The sequence below is a fragment of the Colius striatus genome, chromosome 4 (assembly GCF_028858725.1).
Source record: "Colius striatus isolate bColStr4 chromosome 4, bColStr4.1.hap1, whole genome shotgun sequence".
Taxonomy (NCBI): Eukaryota; Metazoa; Chordata; class Aves; order Coliiformes; family Coliidae; genus Colius; species Colius striatus.
In genome coordinates, this window is record NC_084762.1 from 19,959,028 (window position 1) to 19,985,378 (window position 26,351).

The 26,351-nt window shown below is 41.2% G+C and overlaps 1 protein-coding gene across 1 annotated transcript; it reads left to right on the forward strand.

Annotated features, from left to right (window-relative positions):
* Positions 1-1,078: 1,078 nt before the first annotated feature.
* Positions 1,079-26,351, forward strand: LY86 (lymphocyte antigen 86). Its single transcript, XM_010210907.2, has 5 exons — positions 1,079-1,307; positions 14,799-14,885; positions 16,172-16,300; positions 23,254-23,306; positions 25,588-26,351. Exons 1-5 carry the CDS (start codon positions 1,187-1,189, stop codon positions 25,681-25,683), a joined length of 486 nt encoding a protein of 161 aa, XP_010209209.2. The 5' UTR covers positions 1,079-1,186; the 3' UTR covers positions 25,684-26,351.

Here is a 26,351-nt window from a genome sequence, read left to right on the forward strand (position 1 = left end):
TTGTTTAGGACAGGATTTTGCCTGAGAACAGCTCTATGGTTTAGCATTATTTCATGATTGTCTTGTTAGGTTCTTTCCTGTTTGCGAAAGCACATAGGGTTTGCTCTCTTCAACTTTACTCAGTGTCAGAGCAAATGATACTCACAGCCTTCAGAGCAAGAAAGGCTGACGTGGCCAAATTGATCTTCTATCCAATTCTCATGCTGCAGAGCCAATTCCTCGTTGTTTCTAGCTCAGAGAAGACTACTGCAGACATTTACTGTAGGACCGAATTTAGCTTGTAGCTTTTTTTCCAGCTGGCACTCTGTCCAGGGAAAGACCTTTTTGACAACTGCACTTTGAAATTCTATTCCAACTCTGGATGTTCAACTGAACAAGGGAAGTTTTCTGGAGGTGACGCAACCCCCTTCCTGATCATTCCCTGCCATCTGCAACAGCCACTAATTTCTACATAAAACACAGCCAAGAACCCAGGACGACAAAAAGGGAAAAAAAACATGTCCAGGTTCACATGCTTGGGTATGCTGTTAAACTGGACATTCCAAAGAAACACTGAACAAAATGAATATAAATGTAGTAATTAGCATAGTCAAGCAGATTCATTCCTGAAAGTTTCAAGACTTGTTTCTTTGGTGTCAGCTTTATCAGACACACCTCCCTTCCCTCTAGCAGATTTGTTACTAAGAACAACACAGAAACCAAACTGACCATCTTGCATAATTTGATCACACTTTGTGTGGTTAAGATCAGGCAATTTGGATCACAATGTTTTGTGGACAGAAGGGCCAAATAAGCCTGTCTGAAGTCTTGACTCAAAGGCTTTGACTTCAAGAGAAGAAACTGGCAGCAAGATAAACCTAAACAGTCTACTGCATTGTTCCAGCAGGCACAGACACAGGGCTATGCCATGAAGTGAGTAGGTGTGATTAGCTCATTTGTCATTAGTTTAAACTAACATGAAGCAGAAAGCAGAAGTCTAAGTGCACGGAACAGCACGCTGCAATTCTGATTAGCCTCTTGTTTATACAACGTTGTGGTAAGCTAAGGCTGCATTGGCTCACTTAATCCTTCTGCAGGCACGAATGTTGTAACTTCTGTTTCCCTTGTTGAAAGAAAGGAACACCTCCCTCCCTCCACAGAGAGCTAGTAAGAGACAGGAGTAATCCTACAAGCTACCAACACCATCATGAAGACATCAAATGTTCTTGTTCTCATCTTAGTCCTGCTTTACATCAATGCCAGCACAGAATGGCCTACGCACACAGTCTGCAAAGAGGACAACTTGGAAATATATTACAAAAGCTGTGGTGAGATTTTTTTAATTTCCATTTTCCTTTTAGCTGGGCAACAAAGTTGTTCTTATGCAATGAAAGGGACTTACAAGCCAGGCAATGAACAGAAGGGTTACGCTCCCAAGCCAGCATTGGGTTTTGCAGCTAGAATATTTTTAGCCTTTCAAATATAGTTGGTTTGGATGACACACACAAAAATCTAACTGTATTTAGATAGAAAACAATAGAGGAAATAATATTACCTAATTCAGAATAATAGGCAACTGTCAAAAATCCATCTCAACATGAAAGAGATTACTAGGAATGTTATCTTGATGTTAGGTTAAAAACTAAGGAACACCAGACTCTTCAATGCACTAATCTGCTCTTTTCTTCATGTGTGGCAAGGCTGTGGTGACGAACTTTCTGTCCTCCCACTTGGAGTGACAAGAGAAGCAGCGTGACAGAGTGAAGGATTCTTGTTCTCTGCCATTGCCACAGAGCTCAGTCAGACTCCAACAGCAGCACTTCACAGAGGCATTTCCCAGGGACAGTAGGGTTTTGTTTGTTCTTTAAATCTGTTGAGGAGAAAAGGAGCAAGCAGCACTGAAATGACCAAGAATGAATTCTCTGAATGGTGCCTGCTCTCCACCTCTTGCTTTGCTGGCCGTGTGCCTCTCCTGTTCTGCTGGTCTGCTTTACAACTGGGACAAAGGGAATTAGATTCACAGACGCCTCATTCATTTTCCACACGTGATGTGAAGAGCAATTCATGGCAAATGAGCACCCTAGAGTTTGTTTTTCCGATTCATCCTGATACAAAGGGTTTCCTAGGGGCTTTTGCTCCCCTCTAGCTTTCATTCGGTTTTGCACATCTATTAAAATAAAGTCAGTGAGGGACAAAAGTAGTAAACAAATATTTGTAATGCTATTCTTTACTGGCCCACTCTCAGGAGACTAAAGTCTCCTGACTTCACATATTACAAATGAGTATACTGCATTAGGAAAATGTTTAATTAGATATCAAATACAAGCTTTGGTATTATCTTTATTTTAGTAAGAATTCATTGTACCAGTTAATTCTGTTCCCTAAACAGGTCCCAGCATGAGATGCCTTAACACAGGGGCACAGGCTAGAGTTTGATCCCATTCAAATGACGAAATTTGTCTGCTGAGGACATGTCAGTCAAGCATTGCTTCTTGTTACGCACACCACTGGCCTAGCTAACAAAATGTATTTGTTTAGAGCTTGTGCCACTTGTTTGGGTTTGCCACACACAGCAAGGTAAGAGGTACATTCATTCAGCAGGAACTCACAGCTTGAAAAGCACAAGCTAGAGATCAGACAGGTCAAGTCTCAACACTGACAGTAATTTTCTGTTCTTCTGGGCACAGCTGTAGGAAGTGAGATTCCATAGACATGGAATTAAGTCAGACTCCTTGTTTGAAGCCAGATTCTTCACTCCCTTAAGCTCGGTCAGATTGAGTTGTGGCAACACTCATGGCTGCTGTCACAATGTTCTGCCCCACCTTTTTCCAGAGACTACCACACCTGTAGCATCAGACCAGGACGTAGCATACACATTTCTGATGACTCAACTCGTGGTCTGGTAGCTTGTAGAAAGCAGAAAAATGCAAGGTGTTTTTGACTAAGCCCAAAAATTTACAGGTGGGGAGGATAAAACCAAATATCCTAGCCTACATTCACTTCGGCAAAGATACTGCTCTTACTGAGCCCTGTAGTAATCTCACAAGGGTGAGACAAGCTCACAAAGGTACCAATCACCCCTTTAGGAGAGTAGAAGCTTTGCCCCCGCTTCATTTCCCTGTAAACCACAACTAGATGGGAAGAGCATAACTTGTTCTGCAGCTGCATCTTGCCAACTGTTCTCACCCACAAGGGAAAAGACATGCTAGTGCCTAGCTTCAGCAAGACCCCATCCCAACAAGCTTTCTCATAACAGCTTTGCAATGTCAAGAAGTATAGAGTCAATGCTAGGCAACTGCTCATAGTCTTCAGTTATTTCAGGGGAAGATTGCCCTGCATGTCCCTTCAGTATGAGAAATCCCCATGGTATTGCCTTCTCCACGAAAATTCCAGAAGATGACACATTTTTGCAATACAGTGGCCACAGTGAGGTATCTAGTATGAAATCTTTAGTAAAAGATTCCTATTGGCTTCAAGAGGGTCAGGATTTCACCTCTAGGTTCAGGATTGAATCAAGTAAAGATTAAGGAAGTTTAGAGAACTTTCACCAAGTATTTCACAATTCTATTTCTGTAGCTGAATGCCCTCTATAAATAGAGTTCAGTGTGAGCATTTGAAAAGGAGGTAAGTGCTCATTTTTACTTTGCAGTTTATCAAATCCTCTCCAATAACACAGTAAAAATCTGACTAAAGTAAAAAATACAAGCTAATATAACTGAGAATTGTACCAGAGAAGCTTGGGTGGATAACTGAAGACAGACATAGAAAGTGTAGCAATTTCTTTTGCCCAGAAGCGAGTCTCAATTCACTTGCTCTAGCTGCATCCCGCCCCTATAAAGTGTAAGCTACAAGCAGGTATCAACCTCTTAGCCTCACTCCATGTTCTGGATGCTATATAAAGGATCACATTCAGACACAACAGGCTAGCGTTCAGTAACCAGGACCTCAAGGCATGCATCAAAGGAAGAGCTAGACAAGACCCTAGTGATCAGTACAATGCATTTGTAAACAAGGACAACAAAAAAGTCATATAAAAGACATCAGAAAAAAACCTCTCAGTAGCAAGTCCATGGTGAGAAACTCAGGCTGAGAGATGAGTTGTCTAAAAGTAAAGCAAATAGACAGTATGCTGCCTCCTCTGTATCACCACAGGACACAACACCAAGAGAGTCTATAAATAGCAAGACATGTCTTATCAGCGCCACTCTTCCTCCCAGGAATAAGCAACAAAAATCAAGGAAAATCTCAAATGACCACAATTTTAGAGACCTGGGCTATCCTGAGATAAAAGCAGCACAGTTTAACACCTGTGACTGAGGAAACAGGACCGTAATTGGCAAATCTATGCAGAGATGTGAGGAGAACTTGCTACACAAATGGCTGATTCCTGTCCAATTTATGTTCAGAGTGATTTTTACAATAATGCACTTTTGATCTTTCCAGCTACATTTTAAGAGGCAATTGTCTGGGAAGAGAAAGGAAGACAACAGTAGCAAAGTGTCCTAAGCAGATTCCAGTGTTATTTGAGTGTCAGGCATCCACCTGAAAGTGAAAAGTGCAATGCAGTTGGAGTCTACAAAATGGAACTCCTCAACATGTCTGCCAGCACCTGCTTCTAGATCATTCATGTGAGCTTGTCTTAATTAGCCATGAATTAGCCATTCACATGTAGTGTTCAAAGGAGGCCCTCTTCATAGGGTAAAGCAGGTGGCTGCTGCTGCAGACATATGAAAAACCTTTTCCAACTACTTTTACGGCTCTTTCTTGAAATATTAGTTGACATGTTAGTTGGGCCTACATCAACAAATCAGTGTTTCAGAATGCCTGCTTTTGTTTCAACTAGCAAACCCAGACCAGTATGCTCATTGATTAATAAAGGTCTATGTTTAGATCAAAGACCTGGGAGATTTCAGAGCTCTCTGTTGCCTGAAACTGCAGATTTCTTTACAGTGCAGAAAAAGTTACTGATAAGGTAGAAGGTTCTTCAAAAGGGTCTGGAGAGCATCAACCCTTAAGGACTTTGTTTTCTGTGCATGGGAGTAAATAACAGGGAACTTCAGAGAGATCTTCAGGAGAGTAAAAGTAGTAGATATACTACTGATAGTATCTTAATAAATATTCTCAAGGCTTTATAAAATACTGTTCAGACCACATGAGATTTTTTTACTGTCACAGACAAACACATCTCCCAGTTAATGTCTGACTTTGTTTGTTTTTTCCTCTTAATTTGAAGAAAGGTTAATAGCCATTAGCTGAAGCTTCAGGAGAAGGAGCAATTGACCAGTATTCATTTCAGCCTCTGGAAGCTAATTGTGAAACTGGTTGCACCCTTCACAAGTTTTACATCTGCAAACCTACAGATTAAAAAATAATGAAACATATTTAGGGATATGGGTAACCAATTTGCTCTAATTAATGTCTTCTGCTACACAAAACAGCAGAGCCATCTGGTCCTCTAGAGAACAATTTTGACCTGTCTATGCCTCTTCCTAAACACAGCAGAGTCAGACTGAACTTATGTCCACTGAGCTCCATGATTGCTTCCCTAGCTCTGTCATACTTGAAGCAAGGTCATTGCTATAAAGGTTCTTCATGCCCTATACTGGTATATAAGAGGGATCAGCACTGCCCACTTCAGTACACGCTTGAACTGGGGATTGCATTTACAGATACACAAACTCTCATTTGCATAGTTTTTCTTTAAATTTGTGAGCTCAAGTTTGGATCTCCATTACGATGGTCCCTTCAAGTCAGCAAGGTTATTTAGGTGTAGAAGCTGCACTGGCCAGATAGGCACCCTTCTGCTAAATTCTGTTAAGTTCTGGTTTGAGGGAATTTTTCAGTGCTTCATAAATAAATAAATAAAGTGGAGAATGAAAAACTGCCTAGATGACAATTTTCTGATGATTACCTGTCCATACTAAAAAGTTTCAGTCCTACTAGGATCCCCCTCACACTCAGCCCATCATATCCTTTCTCGTGCATACTGAGAGATTAAATATACTATTTCTCTTAAAATTCTCCTTTTAAAAAACAGACCTGTTAACACCCACCCCTGCTCAATCAGCAATACCAGCTTATGAAGGATTCTGCTAAATTGTCAACCTTGCAGCACTAATTTTACAGCATACCACTTTGTTTTCTGTATCAACCAATGTTACTAGTCCTTTTTTCCTCCCTGGCCACTATATACTTTAGTTAAAGGATCTAAATAATCTCATAGCTTCAGCTGGCAAAGAAAAGTCTGAAAAAAAAAATCTCACTTCATGCATCTTCAGGGCAAATGTTTTTCTGGACACTTGGTAAAAGAAGGTTCTTTTTCCATTATTCTTTGGCAGACAGATTGAGCCAGATGCTTCTCATGGAGTTATTTATTTATTTCCCTCAAGCAGTCTCTAGCAATTGCTTCTGCTTCTAAATTATTTAAAAACACATGACACCACCTCCCCTCTGATCTTTTGTTGCATAGATTGCTAACGGGAAAACAATCAAAGAGTTTCAGAATTTCACTTGAAAACATTTTTGTTGTTTGTTTGCTCTGTCCAAGCCCTCACCCTGTCATAGCCTCGCTGCTCTACTCATCTGGTATAGCTTACTTATTCCAGGGGGAAGGCCAGATGTTGACATGCACATTTCTGGCACCAGATCCTAACAAACCAAAGCTATCGTCAGAATCAGGTAGCACAAATACAAGTGCACATGCAAATCTTCTTTTAGAATTTTGGTCCCTCCATGAATTAAAACTACCTTATTTATTTCATTCTCTGCTTCATTAGAGAGGATTAAAACTTCCTTTTCCTGCACAATCTCTTATGGCGATTCTGATTCCTTTTTACCTATTCTTTTGTTAGAGGAGAGTGTATTTGGTAAGTTCCAAAATGCAAATGGTAAGGAGGAACAGGAGACAATTTCATACATCTAAGGTACTCAGGCGAAAAAAATAGTTTTAGCATCTAGACTTTGACTCTTTTAGCAAAATCAGTATCAATGCTTTCACTGAGACCAATCTTGGAGAACTTTTATCACTACATTTTAAAATTTCCCATCTAATTTCATTCTCAGAGGTTTCCTAACTGGGCCCATTTCTTCACCAAATCAATGAAGGTCTCAATCATGGACTTCAAGAGAGTTGTTTATGTGTGAAAGTCCCTCCTGTTTATCTCCAGCTGCTAAATCTAAACTACTAAACACTTTTTTCACCTATTGACTTTTGCAATTGATTTCGGTTGTTGTAGCCACCAAGTCTAAGGTATCACAAGCAGGAGGAGCAGCAGCCAGCAGGACAAGCTATAGGAAAATATGTTCTCCCCACGGGAAAAAAATAGCAGCGAATCTGAGGTTTGCTCCTATATTACGTAAAGTAGAAGTTATCAAAAGGCACATTCACTGCATCAAGTCAGGACAGCAAGAACAAATCACAGTTGCTCATGTTTGCACCAGAGAAAACTTTCTGTGTAAGCATATGAAGTACTGCTAGGCTTTCTTTATGTTGCCACATCACATCATTCAGAGTTGTCAACACTGCCTCAAAACAGCTCTGGACCCTACAATGCTTATAGTTTACCAAAGGAAAGGGAGGCAGGAGATCGGATTCTTACAGCAATTTAACATCCATCAGCAAAAACATCCGGAATAATCAACAAAATTAACACACCCCAGAAAAACACAAAAAGGACTTCAGCATTATTATGTGTTGGTGTGATACTGCATCGACTTCAAGGAGGCTTATGGAAACCTAAAACTAGGGAGGAACAGTGGCCATCAGGGACAAGATGTCAAAATACCTAGTACAGAACCAACACATACCAGATCTGAAACCTTTGATCTGTCCCAGATGCTGCTTTTAGACTCAGGAGAGCTTCCAGTTGCCAAAGGCTAGGATCTTGAAAGCTACCTCAAATTAATTCAATGCATGAGTTTTCTCTTTACCTGAAGTTGGATGGCTCCTGTCAAACGATCCAGCAGTGATCAGGCAGGCAGGAGCCCAGCTAGTTTCTTTAGCAGAGGGAGCATGCCATTCCAATTATAGCTTACTGACATGTTCCTGCAGTGGATTCCAACCCACCCTGGGAAAATGGGAACACTGAGCCCATTTATATGCTGCTGATTACCGTTCTGTATAATCAGCAGTAAAGCTTGCTATCCCAGAACATGGCATGTGTCTAACAGCAGGGCAGTTTCTAGTAATGCTTGGTTCTATTTCTGACACAAGTCTGCAAGTCTGTTGTGAATCCCCAGTCATACTGGCAAGCACTGATGTCCAGAGGTCTCTGTCTCAAGTACAGCAGTATAAAGAACAATAATAAAAAAGCAATAAACCCCCTCAAACAACACATGAAGAGAGGAGAGACAGATCTGATTAGGAATACAGGCAGTTACTGTATGCATCTTACTCATGCAGCGCATGGTGTTTTCCAACCAACAGAACAGAAGAACAAAGACTTTCTCTCTCTAATACATTCCCTGCTGGGCCCAAATTAATGCGGTATTTTCTTGTTACACTGCTGTAGCTGAAGCCTGCCCTGCCTCCCTTTCTCTCTCAAGCTAACTAGGACAAATCAGGATTATCAGATAAAAATACAGATCTGTACATGCTATGTCTCAAACCTAGGGTCTCAGATTCATCTTCTCAAACAGGCTTAGATAAAGCTCTGCCACACCATATGAAGCACACAACTCCCCATTTCCAAATATCACTGCTGGCAAAAGCAAGGAAACTCTCCACGAACCTTCAGACACTGGGCCTTCCCTTGAGCCCTGGCAAACAGCTCTAACAAGCCTGCTGTCAAGAAAGGTGGTTTGGGTAGACAAAGGCAGAAAACTTTATGTTAAGTCTTAAGCAAGGCTGCTTTATGCATGTTGATGACAGCCTCAAACACAGCCCTCCAGCTGCAGAGAGCCCCTCATACCTGCAGTCTTCATGGGGTCTTCCATCCTGCTCACACAGCTCCTCACCCAGGCCACCAGCAGCTCCGTGGCCACGGGTGGCAGCTGGGTCACCTCAGCTTGGTACCAGACAGATCTCTTCCTCTTTTCTCCATCCACCACACTGCAAGCCCTTTGCTTACTGAGCTCTCCATCCCACACCTGTTCCTCACGCCTCAAATTCTGCTGCTATTGCAGTCAGTGCCCTAGCAACATGTTTGGAGATGCCACCAGCCTTCTGAGTTACGCTTTCTGAATATTTACAAATTTGGACATCCATTTTAGACATCCATTATACTCAGCAATGAGTTTTATTTTAAATAGCAAGAGAAAAAACCTTTGTCCTATATTTAAACTAACTTCATAAGACACTGAAATTGCCTTGTTCCTGAACTAGGGCTATAAAACACCAGTCAGTAGCGCCCATGCTTCAATCTAACCAAGCAGTACATAATTGCTCTTTGCATTACCAGTGCTCAATATTCTTGAGAGAGGAGTGGAAATGATTTAAATATTGCATAAACATTTTTAGAGCCATATTTTAAGCTTCTTTTGCTAGTATTCTGAGAGTTTTTGGCTCATAGACTATACCGAGACCAAACTTTTGGGCTTGCCTCTACAGCTATATAAGTTTTATAAGAAAGGAGAGTTATTCACTCCATTAAACATTTCCAAGAGCTTTAGGTTTAAGCAGACCTCAGAGACCACAGGTTGATGCCACTGTTTGCAAAGGGGAATTCCCACAGTCTGTAATTCCAGGACATTAAGGATACATGAACTGTCATCCTCCCTGTTTCTTCACCTCCATGTTATCCAAGCAAGCTGGAAAGTACAGGAAATAAAACCAATCATGACTTCTGCAAAGGAAGCCAGAGTGACTGTCCAAACTAGGCAAAAGCCTGGAGCTGGTCATGTCTGAGGTGAGCATCCCCATGATAAACATGAGTTTCACTATTTATTCTGCTCCCCTCTGAACAGAGAGTCACTCTGCTCCCCTCAGACATGTCTGGACATGGCAGTGGCATGCAGTGGAGGCAGGCCCAAAGGGAAGTTCATTAAACTGTAGGTGCTCAGGGAAATCTAGATGCACAACTGGAGAGCTGCTAATTCACCTGATGCTTCTTCTTCGGTACCTTTTAAGTAGATTCCAGTGTCAAATATAACCTTGAGCGTTCAGGTTAATTTATTTAAATAGACATTAAAATGAAAATGTTGAGTGACTACATAAAATCTGAAATCCCAAACAGTTCCTCATTCTTTCCCTCTCCTTTCATCACCTTGAATGTTGTAAGGACTAATGATTTAACTTTAATAAGAGCTTTGAAGATGAGGAGTGTTGGGTAATTACTAAATATGTTTCTTCCTTGTGCTAATTTCCAGCTCCTCTAGCACCAGTCTGTCCTTGTGTGACCCTAGCCCAGTGAAGTTATGTCATTCCATTCAACTCTGTGGCTTATCTGCTCCTAAAAGTGTTTCTTTGAAACACTCGAAGCTTATGGATTTGGGAATCTTCCCACCACTGTAAGACTTACAGATGCAGACCCTTACAAGCAAACCTTGCTTGCTTGCTGCTCATATGGAAACAACGTGATTTTAGAGCAGATTCAGATGAGAGTAAAGCCAGTAAAAGATAGTTAACAAGATGAGGAGAGGGAGGGTTATACACCAACACAGCAAAATTCCTATAACAGATGTTTCCCATCTGGCCATGCAGTTTCTGTAATGGCCATTTAGTCATCTAGCAGTGCAGGCACTGAGGGAAATAGTCAAAGTGGGTTAGCACATTTTCATTCCCGGTTGGCTGCTTCATCTTCCTTCTGGAGATCACTTCCCAGAGCACAGGAGGCTGTAAGGTGTAAGGGCAGTCCCAGCCTGTAGTTTGGTGCACACCCATGTTCAGCAGGAGCATGAACTGGTGGCCCCATAACTGCACTAACTCAGGCATGAAACTGTCTTCCCATTTGTTGTCCCTGTTACTGGGGTAATCATCTCCATCAAAGCTATAAGGCTTGCAGCCAGGAGGGTCACACAGATACAACACTGTAAATACTTTTGTGCTAATTTACGTGTGAACCCTCTGTCAAGACTGAAAGCAGGAAAAGAAACTCTATGAAGAAATATTTAGGAACTCACCTGACATTCTAGGCTGTACTACAGAGCTCTTCTCAGCCTTCTGGGAAAACCCAGCCAAATTCATGGCTGTAGGCATGTTGCAAAAGTAAGCCAGGCTGAAATCTGTACTATGGTGCCACTACAGGTCGTATGCAAGGAAAACCACACACCAAGCCAACAGAGCCATAAATCTCCAGTAAGGGTGAAGTGGGAGGCAGGATGCATGGGGTCAGCTGACATTAGACCATCTAAGGAGTGATCAGGGGCAAGATACCAGGTACATATCAAATTGCCCTTCACAAAGCAGGATTATACTACAGAAACCAGTCTTCAACAAATGCTGCACGTTCACTGCTAGATACAGTTGAGAGCTCAACATTAGACACAGCATCAAGTTCCAATAACAAGTCTAAGAGATCTTACAGTTCACTGATTGTTTACAGAAGCCAAAGACTTGCCTTTCTCTCAGCAGTTGCCTGAAAGATTTAGAACTGTCTAGAGAGAAACTTTAGTCAAAATCCTCCTCCCAGGCACTTTCATGCCAGTTGTAAATATACTGCAGCTCTGGCCCTTCTCGCTAGATAGATATACAGAAAAATACCCTTCCCCTCCCCCCCCATAAGTAGATTTTCACTGATAAACCTCAACATGTTTGCAAAATTTCCAGCAGCGTTTTAAGTGTTGGTAGTATATCAAAACTGAACTGGAAAAGCAAAACTCTGCAACCAGTTGAAGAGTTTCGAGCTTTAATTATGGAAGAGGGAGCAGATTGAAGAGAGTGGGTGGAGGGAAGTCTGGGAACATACAGTACTGTGCACTATGAAATGTTGCAGGGAAGTAGAAGGCTGAAGGGCAGCCCCACGTATTTTAGAGATTTAACGGTAAATGTTATTGCTCTGCACATGTGAAAGACATAACATGTATTTTTTTCAGCCTAACCAGCTCACTTCAGATTGAGGCAAACAAGGAAGAATAAGTATTAAACTTCCAGAAGAGACACGCAATGACTCACAGTTGTGCATCTGAGATGAAACACAAAAATGGCAATTGTCTCGAGTTGTCTTTGCCACACGAGGGACTCCTCAACATTTAAGGAAAGAGGGGTATGGCACACTACCTTAGCTCGTAGTGCACAGCTGAATTTACAAATCTCTTTGCTTATCAAATGGTTAAAAGTCACTCTTTTCTTTAATTTCTTTTAGTAGCAACCTTTCTGCCTACATGTTTTGGAATCCAGGCTCCCTGGCACCATAGCTTTAGCAACCGGGCCATCCTTGCAATTAAATTCAGCAGGAGGCCCCCACATACGCCACAATATCCAAGATTGCCAAGTCATAGCCTGAATTTCCACAGGGACATGGTCAGAAAATTAATTGGAGTTTCTTTTGTCAGCAGTAAAGTTTACAGTTTTCAGCAACAAACAGTAACAGCACAAAATCCATGCACACTGATTCACAAATTTTGCTGTAATCTCTCTCATGAGTGCTCCCACACTGTCTTCCTCTCTGGGGACAAGACAACACTTCTGTGGATACACCACAGCCCCATGCTGCATCACTAGCTGTGCAGTAGACACTCGTGGCTACGATGCACCATGAAATATGTCGTTTGGTAAGAGTTCACCCATAGAAAAAGACCTAGAAAAGCATGAGACTTCCAAACCACAACAAACCTGAGGTCAGGTTCACTGTAAGAAGCCCATGATTTCCAGAAAAGCTTGGTTTCATAAACACGCCCTTTCCATCCAAACGGTTATTTATAAGAAAAATTCAACTTCTAGCCCTAACAACATGATTTAATTTGTTAAATAAAAGAGCCTAGTCTCTTTGGAAAGAGAAATGCATCATGTATGTTGCAGTGACATTTTTGATCATAGCTCCCTCTGGAAATTGCAAAGCCAACAATTTTAATCAGCTGACAATCAGCACTATTTGTAGGCATCAGTGTTCCAGTAGCTCTGAATCTGACCAGCTGCTTCCTAAACCTTATCATCACACCACACACAAAACAGAAACAAGAAGGTCCAGGGGAAAGCGGAAGCCAAGCCCTGAGAGGTGGTAGGGACCAGAGGGGAAGCAGGCATAACGGTCCTGGAGAAAAGAGAAGTTTGACAAGCTTTCCAGCTGGAGCAGGAAACTGCTCTCCTACCTGATTGCAACAGCTCCTGAAGCGGTAACAACCAAGCGAGAGCTGACAGGAACAAGGAAAGGGAGGAAAGGCAACACTCTGACTCTTGTCACACTTGAGCTGATAAACAACTCTGGGCACTAATTTTTTGTCTCAAGCAAATCATGCAACTGCAGAGACTCCTTCAGTGGCATGGAGGAAAAAATCCAATGTGGGAACATTGAGCTGTGGGAAATGCCAGTGCCTTCCACCTCCATCCTTTAAACAATTCTTTTCATTTACCTGAAGTTACGATTTGGGAGCTCTGTTTGGACTGTGCTGACAATGTGTGCTTGCAGAACCTGGTTTAACTGGAGGCTCCAGCTCCTCATACTGCTTTCATTCATTTCATGCTCCCATCTAAGCAACTAGGTTTTGGTCACCCAGGCTTGCTCCCTGACAGCTGCTATAAAAATAGCGTCAGACTACAGAGATGATGGCTCAGACTCACAGAGAATACTTGTGACTCAACTTTCACCAATGCATCAAAGGAAAATTCTCTCAAGTCCTTATTTTCAATTCAGTGAGAAGATTACCTCAAGCAATAACAACTTAGAAATAGAATTCAACTCCCAAGTCTATATTTTGCACCAGCAGCTCTATGTAAACCAGGGAGTCTACGGCTGCTTATGCCCATGCTGCAGCCGCTTCTCTGCTTTCCACAGATAAGGAAGTTGAATGCACAGGCTGTCTGGAGAGACACTATGAGAGACAAACCTATGCCTAAAGCAAACCTTGAGGCTCAAGATATGTTTCCAAACTGGCCAGATCTTCCACATTCAGCCACAGCTCTGGAAAACACTTGCACAGGCTATTGGTTGAGGCAGCTAAGCTGTCAGTTGTTGCTGCTAGCTGTCAACAGAGAGTGCAAGTCTTCAGGCATAGCTCAGAGTCTCACAGAGGCCAGCAAACAAGATGGAAGTGGAGTGAAATCAAGCATTTGTACAAGAGTTTCAGAGCTTGATGCAGAGAAAGGTGTACTATAGGAACTGCTAAAAGCCACATTCATGTCAGTCATCAGCTTGGACCCTAGCTCTGTTAAAACCTCCCAGAAAAGAAGATATGTAGAGTATTTCCTGGGTTAGAAATGCCACATGATGGTGGACCCATCTTAAAAGTACTGCAGGATCTCAGCTTCACAATTTTATTTTCAGTTTTTGACTTTTCATTAAACTTCAGGATTATGTTTCCCAATTGGTCTCACCAAGCCATCTTGTGACACAAGTGATTTTAAGAGTGCCATTATAACCAAGGGCTCATCAGCAGTGATGTCCAGAACCTGGGAAGAACAGTTGTACTAAAATTTCATCATTGAATGAGTATTAACTACCCACCACTGGGAGGAACTTGCTTTCCCTGCACTTGGTTCTTTTTACCCCCACAGTATTTTAGCCTCATATATGTTACCATCTGAATGCACTTCAGATTGAAGTGGCAGAAAGGACAGAAGTAACTGTTAAACACAGGATGGGAGAGCTTTGAGCACATCTTGGAGAATTTTAAAGAAATATCTAATCTGGTTTTAGTAAGACTTCTATATTTTATTGTTTTAGTCTATACAGTCAATATCTAATTTAAAATACACTTGTTACTCACTGCTTTCTGTCTCCAAACAGATCCCCAACAAGATTTTGCTTTCAGCATTGACCATTGTTCTGACATCACAACTCACACCTTTAACATCAGAGCTGCAATGCTCCTAAGTAAGTGAATTGTCATTTTCTCAAGCCATAAACAAATAATTCATGTGCGAGTGATGGTATTAAGTAGGAAGCAAAGGTGACAATCTCCTATAAAATATGAATGTGCTTCATTTCTGAGATATCTCAAAATCTGTGCAGAGTTATAGAAATGTCAGCTTGGCCTCAGACTACGTATGACACCCTAAGCAGATTGTATCAGCCCTCAGCCTCTACCCCTATCCTTCATTTGTACATAGAAATAGCCAAGGTGTGGGCTGCTCTAGAGTTTGTCTTCACAGCTAAGTCTTCTGGGGACAGTCTTATTGAATGATACAGCTACAGCACCCACACTCCTGTGTCAGCACCACCAAACTGCCAAGGCTGACCTTTGTAGGTAGGAGGCTGAAGAGACTCCCACAGACCAAAGCAGAGGCATCTCTACAGCCCTTCCTGGGCAGAGGAGGGTATAAAGAGAGTGCTGAGGAAACACTGGCCTGAGGCAACACAGTCATGCCAACATCTCACCACCTGTGCTAGCTGAAAGTGTACCCTTCAGCGCTAGATTGATCAGCAATAAAAGGTCAAAAGCAGAACTGCATTTGAGCTAATGGGCTAGGTGCACAAGTTCGTATTAGCCATAGCTTGTTTTGTTATCCTTGCAAGGAAAGCCACATTCTTGCAAGACCGTTGGCCTCAAGTTCACCTAGAATCTCTACTATCAGAGCATGAACATGAGAGTACTACTGTATACTCCTGGTGCTGAAAATAAGTTTGCATGCCAACTGTCTTTTAGCACTTGGGAATGCCTCCCTGCATGCAAAAGGCCTCCCTCCTGTGAGACATGGTGCCCTTTTGCCTGGAGATCATCAGCTTTCAGGTGGCTGCAAAGTTAAACAAGCCTGGAAAAATTACATTACAGTCATTTGCAAATATTTTCCCAACAATCCAGAGTAAAGGACACCCATCTAAATCAGGCTGCTCCTGAGGGCCCACTGGGCCTCTCTGCTAGTAGGAAAGAAAGTTTAGATGTACAGACACAAGATTTAATATACCAGTTGGCCTCTGAGTCAGAGAATGGTCAGGGTCATAATTTATTTAACAATAAAGTTATATGCTATTACATCCCCTGTTAGATACCTTAAGGGACTAAGAGACTCGTTCCTGAAGCATGGATTTCTATGTATCAGGAGTTCTCAGTGAAAACATACAATGGCTTAAACAGCAGGAGGTGGGAATGGAATATTTTTTTTAAATAAAGCTGTTTACCCTTGCACTTTCTCTGAGCTCTCCTTCTCCTTTGTCTGTAGGACACAATATCAAAGAACTGTACCTCAAGCTTAACCTAATCATCAACGGGAAGACTGTCTTAACCTACTCAGAAACGCTTTGCGAGCCAGGACTTTCTAAGCTGATTTTCTGTGGAAAGAAGAAAGGAGGTAATTTAGGTAGCACTCTAGGAGTTTGATGGCTACCAAATACTCCAAGCAGGATGCACCTGCTGTGCTGTTGAACGCATCAATACATTGCCATGTTCTGTTTATTTCAACAGTATGCTAATGCTTGACAGAAACACAGTAGGACAGAGACATTTTAATTTCAGAGCCTGCTTTTTCCCCTAACCTGTTTGCTTGCTTTTTAATCACAAAATCTTGCATGCACGTGAGATTTCAAGTCCATAAAAAAATAACTGTGGTAATGTGACCCCATCCAATAGCAGAGAGGTCGTAAGCCCTATTAATAACCACATGGTTGTCATGTGAGGAAGGAGTATGACAAAAATAAAGGCCAGTTCTGTAACAGAACTGGCTGAGTAAGCAAACAAGGCATTCTGACTGTGTTCTTCACCATTAAGCAAGTAATACTTCCTGTCCTTAAAGGCAGTTCTTCATTCACTTTAAGAGGAATTATTCTTAAATATGGGTATTTGGATCAAGATACTATTTCATACTATCTATGGCTTGCATCTTGTTTCTGCTCAATACATACCTATGCATCAGTCAGATGATTTCAGTTGGTGCCAGTCAAACTGACAGGTGGTGCAGATTTGTGCTAGTTGGTTTACAGTGGCATTAGCTTCCCCCAGAAAGGGGACATCTTGGCTTTCAGGTGAGCCGGGGCACATCAAGGTCCCTTATGCCATGACCCAGACCAGGTAGTGTGCAAAGCTAGCCATGAAGTCCAGAAGAGATATGATCATGCTTTTGGACTTCATGGACTGCAATATCCATAGTTAGTTTTGAATCCCTCTTACATCATGGTCACCTCTTTAGGTTGATTTTAAAATAAACAGGTAGAGCTTCAGGGATATTTGAGTTGTTAGAGCACCAGCTCTTTTCAGAAGGTCTGCTTTCCTTCCCTTCACTTGCATCTCCATTGTGATATTACTGCAATAATTCACATGCAAGGGCTATAAATTTAAAGACCATGTACACCACTACTGCTAACATAGCCCCTGGAAAACTACTAAGACATTTCACACAGCACAGAAATATCACAAAGAGTAATAGAGAAATGCTGCATTAGCAATCAATTATGTAAATCCTGTAAGCCACATAGACAAAAAAAAATAAGAGAGGTTTTTCCAACCGTGTTTTGAACTAGAAGTGAAAAAAAGCCAACCACAGAATTACTGAAAAATTTCTTATTCTGACTAAGTACCAAATAACATCCTTTAAAGGATACACTGAGAAGAATAGTCAGTGCTGAGATGAGCACAAACTGCTACTCAATCATTAAGCCACAAAGCCAAAACCTCCTGGGGTTTCCAAGTCACTTAATCTTAAATTGATAGGGGATTGTTTCTACTAATTGAAGTACATTATGATATAAAACCATAGTTGGTTGTTTAAATAATACTATATATCTTCATTTACAAGCATCCCTAAGTTAGCGTAAGGACCTCTGCCACACACTTTTTCCATACACACCCTCTTGTTCAGTGGCTGATTTATTTAGTAATTAAGACTCCATGGGAAAGAAAGAAACTTTCTCAGACTAATGTTCAAACAAAAAATGTAGTATTTCTTAATTAGTTGATATTTGATTCTAACTCGTGTTTTACAACACAGAATTGAGCTGAAAACTGAAGTAATTCACTACAGCCATAATTTACCATATGGGTCAGACTTACAGCTATGCAGCAAGGACAACATTGTGAGTGGCCAAGTATGCAGCCTAGTAAAGGTACAGAGGAGCAAATAGACCTTTTAACTGAAGCTTTTCATGTAAAGCCTCTTTTTTCTTCTTGTACAGGCAACATTTGGCCAGACTTGACCTGAATTTAAATATAATTCTACACATCATTTGCTTGCCTTCCACAAGGACGCCAAAAATTGCCTGCTCCTCCCTCTCCCAAAATGAGAGGGAATGTAGTTCTGCTACAGGCTTTGTTGGTCCACTCAATCATGTGAGTGAGTAGAGCAGAAGTTACAAGGAAAAGAGACTTAGAAGAGCCAATTGTGGCAAAGTCTTGGGTGTTCAGAGTGCTTTTATTTTTCTTTACTCTCCTATAATGCTACAGTTTTGCCATGGCTGGAAATACTTTCACAGACTTAATATAGCTAAAGGTTTCACATTCACCATAATCATACAGTATTTACTATTTATGTTAAGAAAAGGTCACATCTAACACCTCTCACTGGGACTCCTAAGTAGGATTCCAAGATTTTTCTTTGAGCTATATCCCTGTTGTGAAATTGTTAATGCAAAGGTTGAAAGTAAAATGGGCCACTGTCCATTTAAGGACAATGACAACAGAACTACTAAATTCTTTGTGGTACAACATGAACTCTTCCTCTTTTTTTAGTAGAAAGTGATGGCTATTCCCCATCTCCTCCTCTTCCTCTTTAGTAGAAAGTGCTGGCTATTCCCCATTTCCTGCTAAGAAAAGTTACATAAGAATTAACAAATTTCCCAATGCAATCACTAAAATCGGAGAAAAAGACCTACCAGGGTAATATTTAGCAACGTGCCAACCACAGCTTGCAGGCTTAAACAAAGCTTCCTGATAAAAGCTAGTTGCATTCTCTGCAAGTTTTCTTTCAGGCCCAACTGATAAAGGTATCACTAGAACACTTGCACAACTCCTCATGCACACTCCCAATCCATAGAGAAAACCTCCATTCTTTTATTATTGCATCTTTCAGTAGGTGTTACAGTAAGCAAGATTCTAAAATTGTATTTATGAATAAAAGCAGAGAATGTAACATGTAACCTGGGTATCACATGGACAGTTTAAATACATGTTTTCTGAGAAGGCAGCTACACCAAAAAGTTAGGTCTTTGGGCTATTATACTATGCTGTCTTGCTCCTCATCTCACTTTTTCCTCCCCAGTAAATAGAGTGGATGTTTCTCACCCGGCTACATATTTATATGTGCTTTTCTCACTGAGCTATACATCTCTAGCTGACAGTTACTCAGATCATTCCTGCATCCTTAAAACTCATTGAAGTTGTGTTAGTTGCATGGGTGCAAGATCGTGTCCTAGAAGAACTCCAACATGGAGCATTTAAGTTCTAAAAAGATTTAAAACATAGAGAAAGGAAGAGGTGGGTGCAGATGTACAGGGCCTTTATATAGCACAAGAGTGTGAGAATGTATAAAGATTTTCAGTGCAAGGAAGATTTGAGAAAGAGGAGTGAGAATTTCATTATAGGTGTTTTGTCAGGGATGAGAGCCATCTTCACGATAAATGATAACTAGTAACTTGAAGTAGTCCTCAGGAAGTTCTTACACATTTGAAAGCTCTGCTTCAAATTGAAAGCTACTAGAGGCCTACTCGCTGGCTGGGAAAAGGACTAAGATACTTTTGGTAGAAACAACAATGAAAAACTGCTACAACAAATACATTACTATCATCTTGAATCAGTGGTACATTAAAAATGTTTCCCAGGATGCTGTACAGTAATCACCTTCAGTTAAGTCTTCAAGAAAAAGTGCTGAAAATAGAGGGTGGACTCAAAACACATCACTGATGCAGCATGCTTAACAGTTACCATAGCTTACCAGCAGACCAATAAAGAAATAGGAGAATTTGTAATTGGAAAAAAAGGAATTGTAATTTATGCTGTTCTCAACATTTGTTCACTCTTTGCAACTGCATCTGGGCCTGCTCTAAAAAGACAGAATCCTTTCAATGAGCTAGGCTCAGTGTTTGTGACAATTACACTCACTGCAGCAGATGTGCTCATCCTCTTTCAATAGATGAATGTAAAATCATATGAATATATGGAGAAAAATGTATATTAAGGATGCTATGATAAACTACAGTCTCTAAAATCTTGGAGGATGTTTACACTTCTGGGAGTTATAGCAGAAATCTTAATGTGTGAGGAACACCGAATGGGCTTTGAATAGTCTGATCTAGCCAGCATAGGCTCTGAGGAGGTTGTCATGGTCCAAAGTGAATATGAATGATAAAATTCAGCACATCTATGAATCCATATTATTTCCTGGCAGCTCTCAGCTGGCTGAAAATGAAAACTGCCCTGGCTTTACCATCAAGGACATACTTTCAAAGCAACATAATTCTTCCCCCCAGCCCCACCACTGTTGAAGCTATGAAGGTCACAAGAGTTTTTCTAGAGGCCTGGTTACAAAATCTCAGGAGGGTCAAGGTTGGAAAGAACCTCTGACTCCTACCTACTCAAGTAGGGTCACCTACAGTCAGTTGCCCAGGACCACGTCCAGGTGGAGTTTTTTAATATATCCAAGGATGTAGACTCCATCACCTCTCTGTGCAACCTCTACTAGTGCTCAGTCATGCAGTAAAAAGTGTCCTTCCTGATGTTCAGGAGAAACTTCCTGTGCTTCAGTTTGTGTTTATTTTCTCTTGTCCTGTCACTGGGCATCGCTGTAAACAGTGTGGCTCTGTCCTCTTTAGACCCTCTCTGCAGATACACATACATATCGATGTGCTCTCCCCTAATCTTTCCATTGTCTAGGCTGAACAATCCCAGCTCCCTCAGCTTCTTCTCAGAGCGATGTTCCAGGCCTTTAATTCTATCAGTGGTCCTTCACTGGACCTTCTCCAGTAGCTCCATGTGATTACTGACAACCCCTCCCAAAACGTTGCTTAGAAAGAGCTAATAAGAGTAATGCTGAAGCATAAAGTAGTAAATGCAGGCTTCAAACTGGACGCACAACACCTATCTGGGAGGCTCCCTAAGAGATAGTACATCCCGTAAGAGTGCCTACATTGAGTAGACAGTGAAGACATAGCTACCACACATCAGAGCAACCATGGAAAACTTCTCAGAGAGGTTGAGGCAGAGCCCTAAGACTGCATTCATCTAGATCTGATGGAATCATTACTTTGTCACAGCAAAGTGGGGCAAAAAATATCCTCTACCTACATTGAAGGAGAGATTAGCATTGCCAGATTTTCAGCATTGCCAGATATGGCCCAATGACTCCTACACCATTTTAAAATATAAGCTTTGCAGAGCTTGCATGTTGCATTTTCGATGGCTGTCCAACAGCCTAGGTGAAACCCTGTAAGCCTTGTGATCCAAAAGGAGTTTCCATGTCCTCATATGGAGATGGATTTTAGGGAAGGGTGATTGTTCACAGCCCAGTTTTCTCTCTACTCTCCTCTGCTGCCATCTAAGATTTGCTAGGCTTAGACTTGACTGAAGAAGACATGGTCAAACAAAGCTCCCTACTGAACAAACACACAAACCATAAGCCACACCACTGCATGGTCCACACCACTCAGAGAGCACCTAACAATATGGCTTAGCACACATCAACATACATGCAGCTCAAGTCTCAAGGGAGTCACTCATCACCCAAGTTATACAGTCTGCAGTGACTTTAACTCCCATTTAGATTCTAGTAAAGTTGTGAACTGACAAGTGGGCTGTGCTGTATTTTTAAAATCCTTGAGTCATCGCTCTCTGCAGTGGAGATGTGTCAGACTCCAGGGCTCTTGTTTCATGCAGAAGCAAGCAGAAATAGTGATGGCTCTTTGAAAAGGAAAAGATGTCCTGGTGTCCAGGTGAGGTAGCCAGGGATGCAGAGGAGAAAGAGTACAGTACGAGTGCTGCAGCACTCTCTCTCTGACAGCGACAAGACAGAACATACTTATTCTATTCTCTGTTTTAGTATTAGGTTTTTCAGGACATCACTGGGATGTTCTGCATCTTCTCCACCTCCCAGGATCATCAGAGCATTACATGTAACAAGCTCCTTATAAATGTAAAGGTGTAGAACATTGGTGATGTCTCAGGTTTCTCCAATTTTTTTCCTAGTTTATCTTGTAGTCCTGATTCTTTCATATAAGTTTGTCACAAGGCACGGACTAACATTTCATAGCATGTGTGGGGGAGACCTTTGATGGACTCTCGTCCAATTCAAATACCTACTGCAGGTTGAAATGAACCACATGACTTAAACAGGTTACAGGCCTTTTTCCAACCTTTCAGAAGAATCAGTTTAAAGCAGTACAATGAGACTGGACTAAAACAACTCTCTAGAAGTGACAAGCATCAAAATGCCAGCACATACTGAAATAAATATGATTAAACACTTACTCCTCTGTCACTATCAAAATAAAGAATATTTCATGACACCTACAAAAGAGAATCCTTAAAAAGTTCTTAGACTTTTCCACAACTTGTGGAGGGCATGTTGTGCAAGAAATTCTGATATCCTAAAACATCTACAAATTTTATTTTCAGTCAAGTCTGGAGAGTTTGGCCCAGTAAGCTATGAAAAAGTAGGAGGAATTGCAGAACAGCTTACTAATTCTGTCCATTAGTGCCAAAGTTGCCCTTTCTTCAACAGCAAAGAGCAAGCATGCCTTGCAATTAGGGAGATAAGGATTGGAAGGTGGAAATCCTGGGCTCTATTCCAGTCACCAACTGTTAACTTCTTGGTGAATGCTTGCTCATCAGCGAGATAGACATGTTTGTATTACTTTAAGGTCATGTTCAGTAGGCAGTCAGAAGTCCACACTTACAGAAACACTCAGCTCAGATAGCCTTTCTTAAAGTTACCAAAACAGTGTAGTGTAACTAATGCAGGTATTTAATAGATCATGCTAAAGGTCTTGTGTCCAGCAATACCCCTCCCCTTTCATTTCCCCGTTTGCAGGGTGCATGCTGACATAGGAACACTCACTTGCTTGTGCAAAGCCATGTTCCCCTCTTCCACTCAGACAGGGGCCATAGCTCCTCCTCAAGCAGGCTCTGCCCTGCTTTCCCCAAAAGGCACCACACATCTTGACATTTCTCTCAGGAGTGCTGTTGCAGGGCATTTTGCAGTTCCATTGACGCCTGTCACTGGAGCACTATGAATTGCTGTTATAAAGAAGCATCTATAATCAGCTGCTTGTTTCCTTCACATGTTGCAAGTCTAACCACTCTATCGTCATTTTTGCTTTTCAGAACACCTCTACTATGAGGGACCAGTCACACTGGGAATCAAAGAAATCCCACAGGTAAGCTGGTCACAGCAGTGCTCCCAAGCAGAAGGGCTTTCTGGTTGAGGTACAGAAGACTACAAACAATCACATTGGCACATTCCACTGGATCTGATAGTGTTTACAGTACTAATTCTTTTCAATGTGAAATTAAGTGGCTTTGCTTAAAGCATTAGACAGTCACCACTACCCGGAGGTTTTCTTAGGATAGCAGATTCTCTCTACCAGCACTAAGTCATGCAGCATCACAGGTCTTTAGTAGATTCACCCATTATTATTCCTAAAATAGCAAAAAAGGAAGCAGCTCCAAGGGACTCCTGAGACCAAGGCTGTAATTCAGTTCGGTCCTTAGTGTGCTAATCAGTTTGGAGAAGCTCATTCCTTCTCACTGACCACAAAGGCAATTTAGGTAGCTATTGCAACTGTATGTCTTCCACTGTATATATATATGATGTTAGATACAAAGATAGAGCTCTTCTGGGTTGCATCTGAAAGTACAATTATTGGCCAAGAAAATAATTTCTCAGGTGAAGAAACAAGCAGTACTCTAGACACTGCTCAAAGTCTCCCAGGCATTCCTTACAAGATGCTCTTTACAAGCAGCCTTCTCACACTCAGCTTAAGTCTCCTTCTAGAAGATAACCAAACTGCATTGCAAACCAACATAGGTCTCAAATGCTGAATGCACCACAGCATCTCTTAACTGGGCACAACACGAAGCTGTATTTGACCAGTAAATAGTAAAGGATTTTTAGCCATGTAAACGAAAAAACTGGATTGAAGGGGAGAAGGCAAGATCTGGAGCATCAAAGAATCTGGTGGAGAAAGTGGTGAAGGAAGGATGATAGTCACCACTGTGAAAGCACACAGTTCCAGTGGTCAGTCAGACGCTCCTAAGATTTGCTCACACACATAAGCAAAGCATGAGCTCTCAGCTCTTCAGCAGCGGACAAAACCTATGTCAGAGCCTCAAAAATGAGGTCTGGGGCCTGTTCAACACTGAATTGGTCCAGGTGCAGGAAAAAGACAAGATCAGAACAGTGATATGGAACAAGGACATGTGTCACAGAGCTGGAGTTGCCAAGACTTGCAGAGTACAAGTACAGCTGGCTTCTGGGAGGATTGAGCCTCCATAATAGCTACTGTCTCACATGCCCCAGTCTTCCCTTGGAAAATGAAGGTTGGTGGTCCTGCTGCCATCATCAAGGCTTTCACACAGGAAGCAGGGTCTCCTTATGAAGGCTGTTATCCCACCCTCACCAGCTTGCCTTCCTAAAAGCTACACTTAGAGATGCTGTATTGAGCAATGCTTTTTGATTTCTCACACTGAAGTGCCTAAGCTCACGTCAGCTAGCATCCTGCTCCAGCAACAGCTTTAACATACTAAGGACACTCCTGTAGTAAAGGCCCTAGACAAATAGATCTTTAGACTGAGAAAAAGCCCTAGAAACATCTACAGAGACCAGTAAGACTCCAGTTCTGGGCAAATTAGCTGGATTCTGAGTCAGAAAATCTAAGACTGTTCCCTATTCTCTTTTAATAAGAATTTTTACCCATGAGCAAAAAAATTACTCTGAATGAAAAAAAATCTAATCACAATGAGTTCTAGTTCACTTCTTCCTCCAAATCTGTTAGATGAGCCTTGCCACCTCCCCTGCTGAATATTTCTTCTCCAAGTGTCTGGCAAGAACAGTTTCAATCAATAGAAAAAAAACATGGCTTGTTTAATGTCGAGATTTTTTGCAGTGCAAACATGCAAGTTTCCCCAAAGCCCATGAGCAGTTTTAACGCCACCATTTGAAATTAATCTCTCTCTTGTTTTATTATATAGGAATTCACCACAAATTCAGTCATCTATACACACATGTGCCCCAAGGTACTCAAAAAAAAAAATCTTATCAACAACAATGTACACAAGATCCAAGGAAGATAATTGCCAGGCCACTAAGCATCTCTTCCTTCTTTCAGTCACTAAACAGTACAGGCCATATTATGCTTGCCCATAAGAAATATGGGAAGTTACATATTTGAAAGGAATTTTTATGGATCAAAACATTTTGTTCTCCTTGCACTGTTTTAATTGTGCCTGTCAACATTGACATCTCTGATGAGAGTATTTTGGCAGAAAATATGGGCAAGTCCTTTACCAGTTCTGAAGAATTTAGACAGGAAAGGTTTTGGAGGGACTTGATGGGTAAAAGTGTTATTCTGTTTCTAGGAAGAGGGCTCCCTCATAGAAATAGCAGCAGCTATATTCTACCAATGGACTAATCACTTGCTTTGTGTTTGTCTCGTACAGGGAGATTACACTGTTGAAGCAAGGCTGACTAACGAAGATCATGTCACTGTCGTCTGTGCTGATTTTATTGTGAAAAATTATTTAGACTATTATTAGCAATAAACCAATTTCATAAAAGCTACAGACTACCAAAGCTATTTAAGCAAAGTGAACTGCTTGCATGCTACAATGATTCTGAAATAAATAATTCTCACATGGTGGTTCTGATGCTATTCCTTTTTATAATTCACTATTTTCAAGTAGTCACTAGACCCTCTAGTGGTAATTTTATCTCTAAATGCATGCTGCAGCCCACTTTTTGCTTCTAAAATATACAGCTGCAAATAGAAAGTATCCAATACCAACATTCGTGTCTTAGGATGAAAATAGTGTAAAGCAGAGAAGGCGAGAGCCTAAACACTTTTTTTTTTTTTGTGGGAAGTTATGGAGATATCAATTTCTAACACAGGCCAAAGAAGACTTTCATATCTATCATAATATTATACAGTTACAGCATTCAACATTTTCAACCTTTTCTGGGGCCTGTCTGTAGCCTCCACTAGTATACATTTTGTTCCAACCACAGAACAAAGACCAAATAGATTGAACATGACTTTTTTTTTTTTCCCAGTGATCCATGTCCTGTCATTGGATTTGTATCACTTAAGCCTTCTGGAATCTACCTGGATTTTTTTGTTCTTTAATGGTTTTTAAGTGATTTGTGAATCACTCTGTACCTAAGCTGTGTGCTCTTCTTGCTTCTCAATAAATTCATACTGAAAGAA

Bases quoted from the DNA above. Each gene is read 5' to 3' on its own strand.
- LY86 (XM_010210907.2), top strand. From the start codon at position 1,187: ATGAAGACATCAAATGTTCTTGTTCTCATCTTAGTCCTGCTTTACATC. The intron at 14,886-16,171 runs GTAAGTGAATTG...CTTTGTCTGTAG, and splicing joins CAGAGCTGCAATGCTCCTAA to GACACAATATCAAAGAACTG. The intron at 23,307-25,587 runs GTAAGCTGGTCA...TGTCTCGTACAG, and splicing joins GAATCAAAGAAATCCCACAG to GGAGATTACACTGTTGAAGC.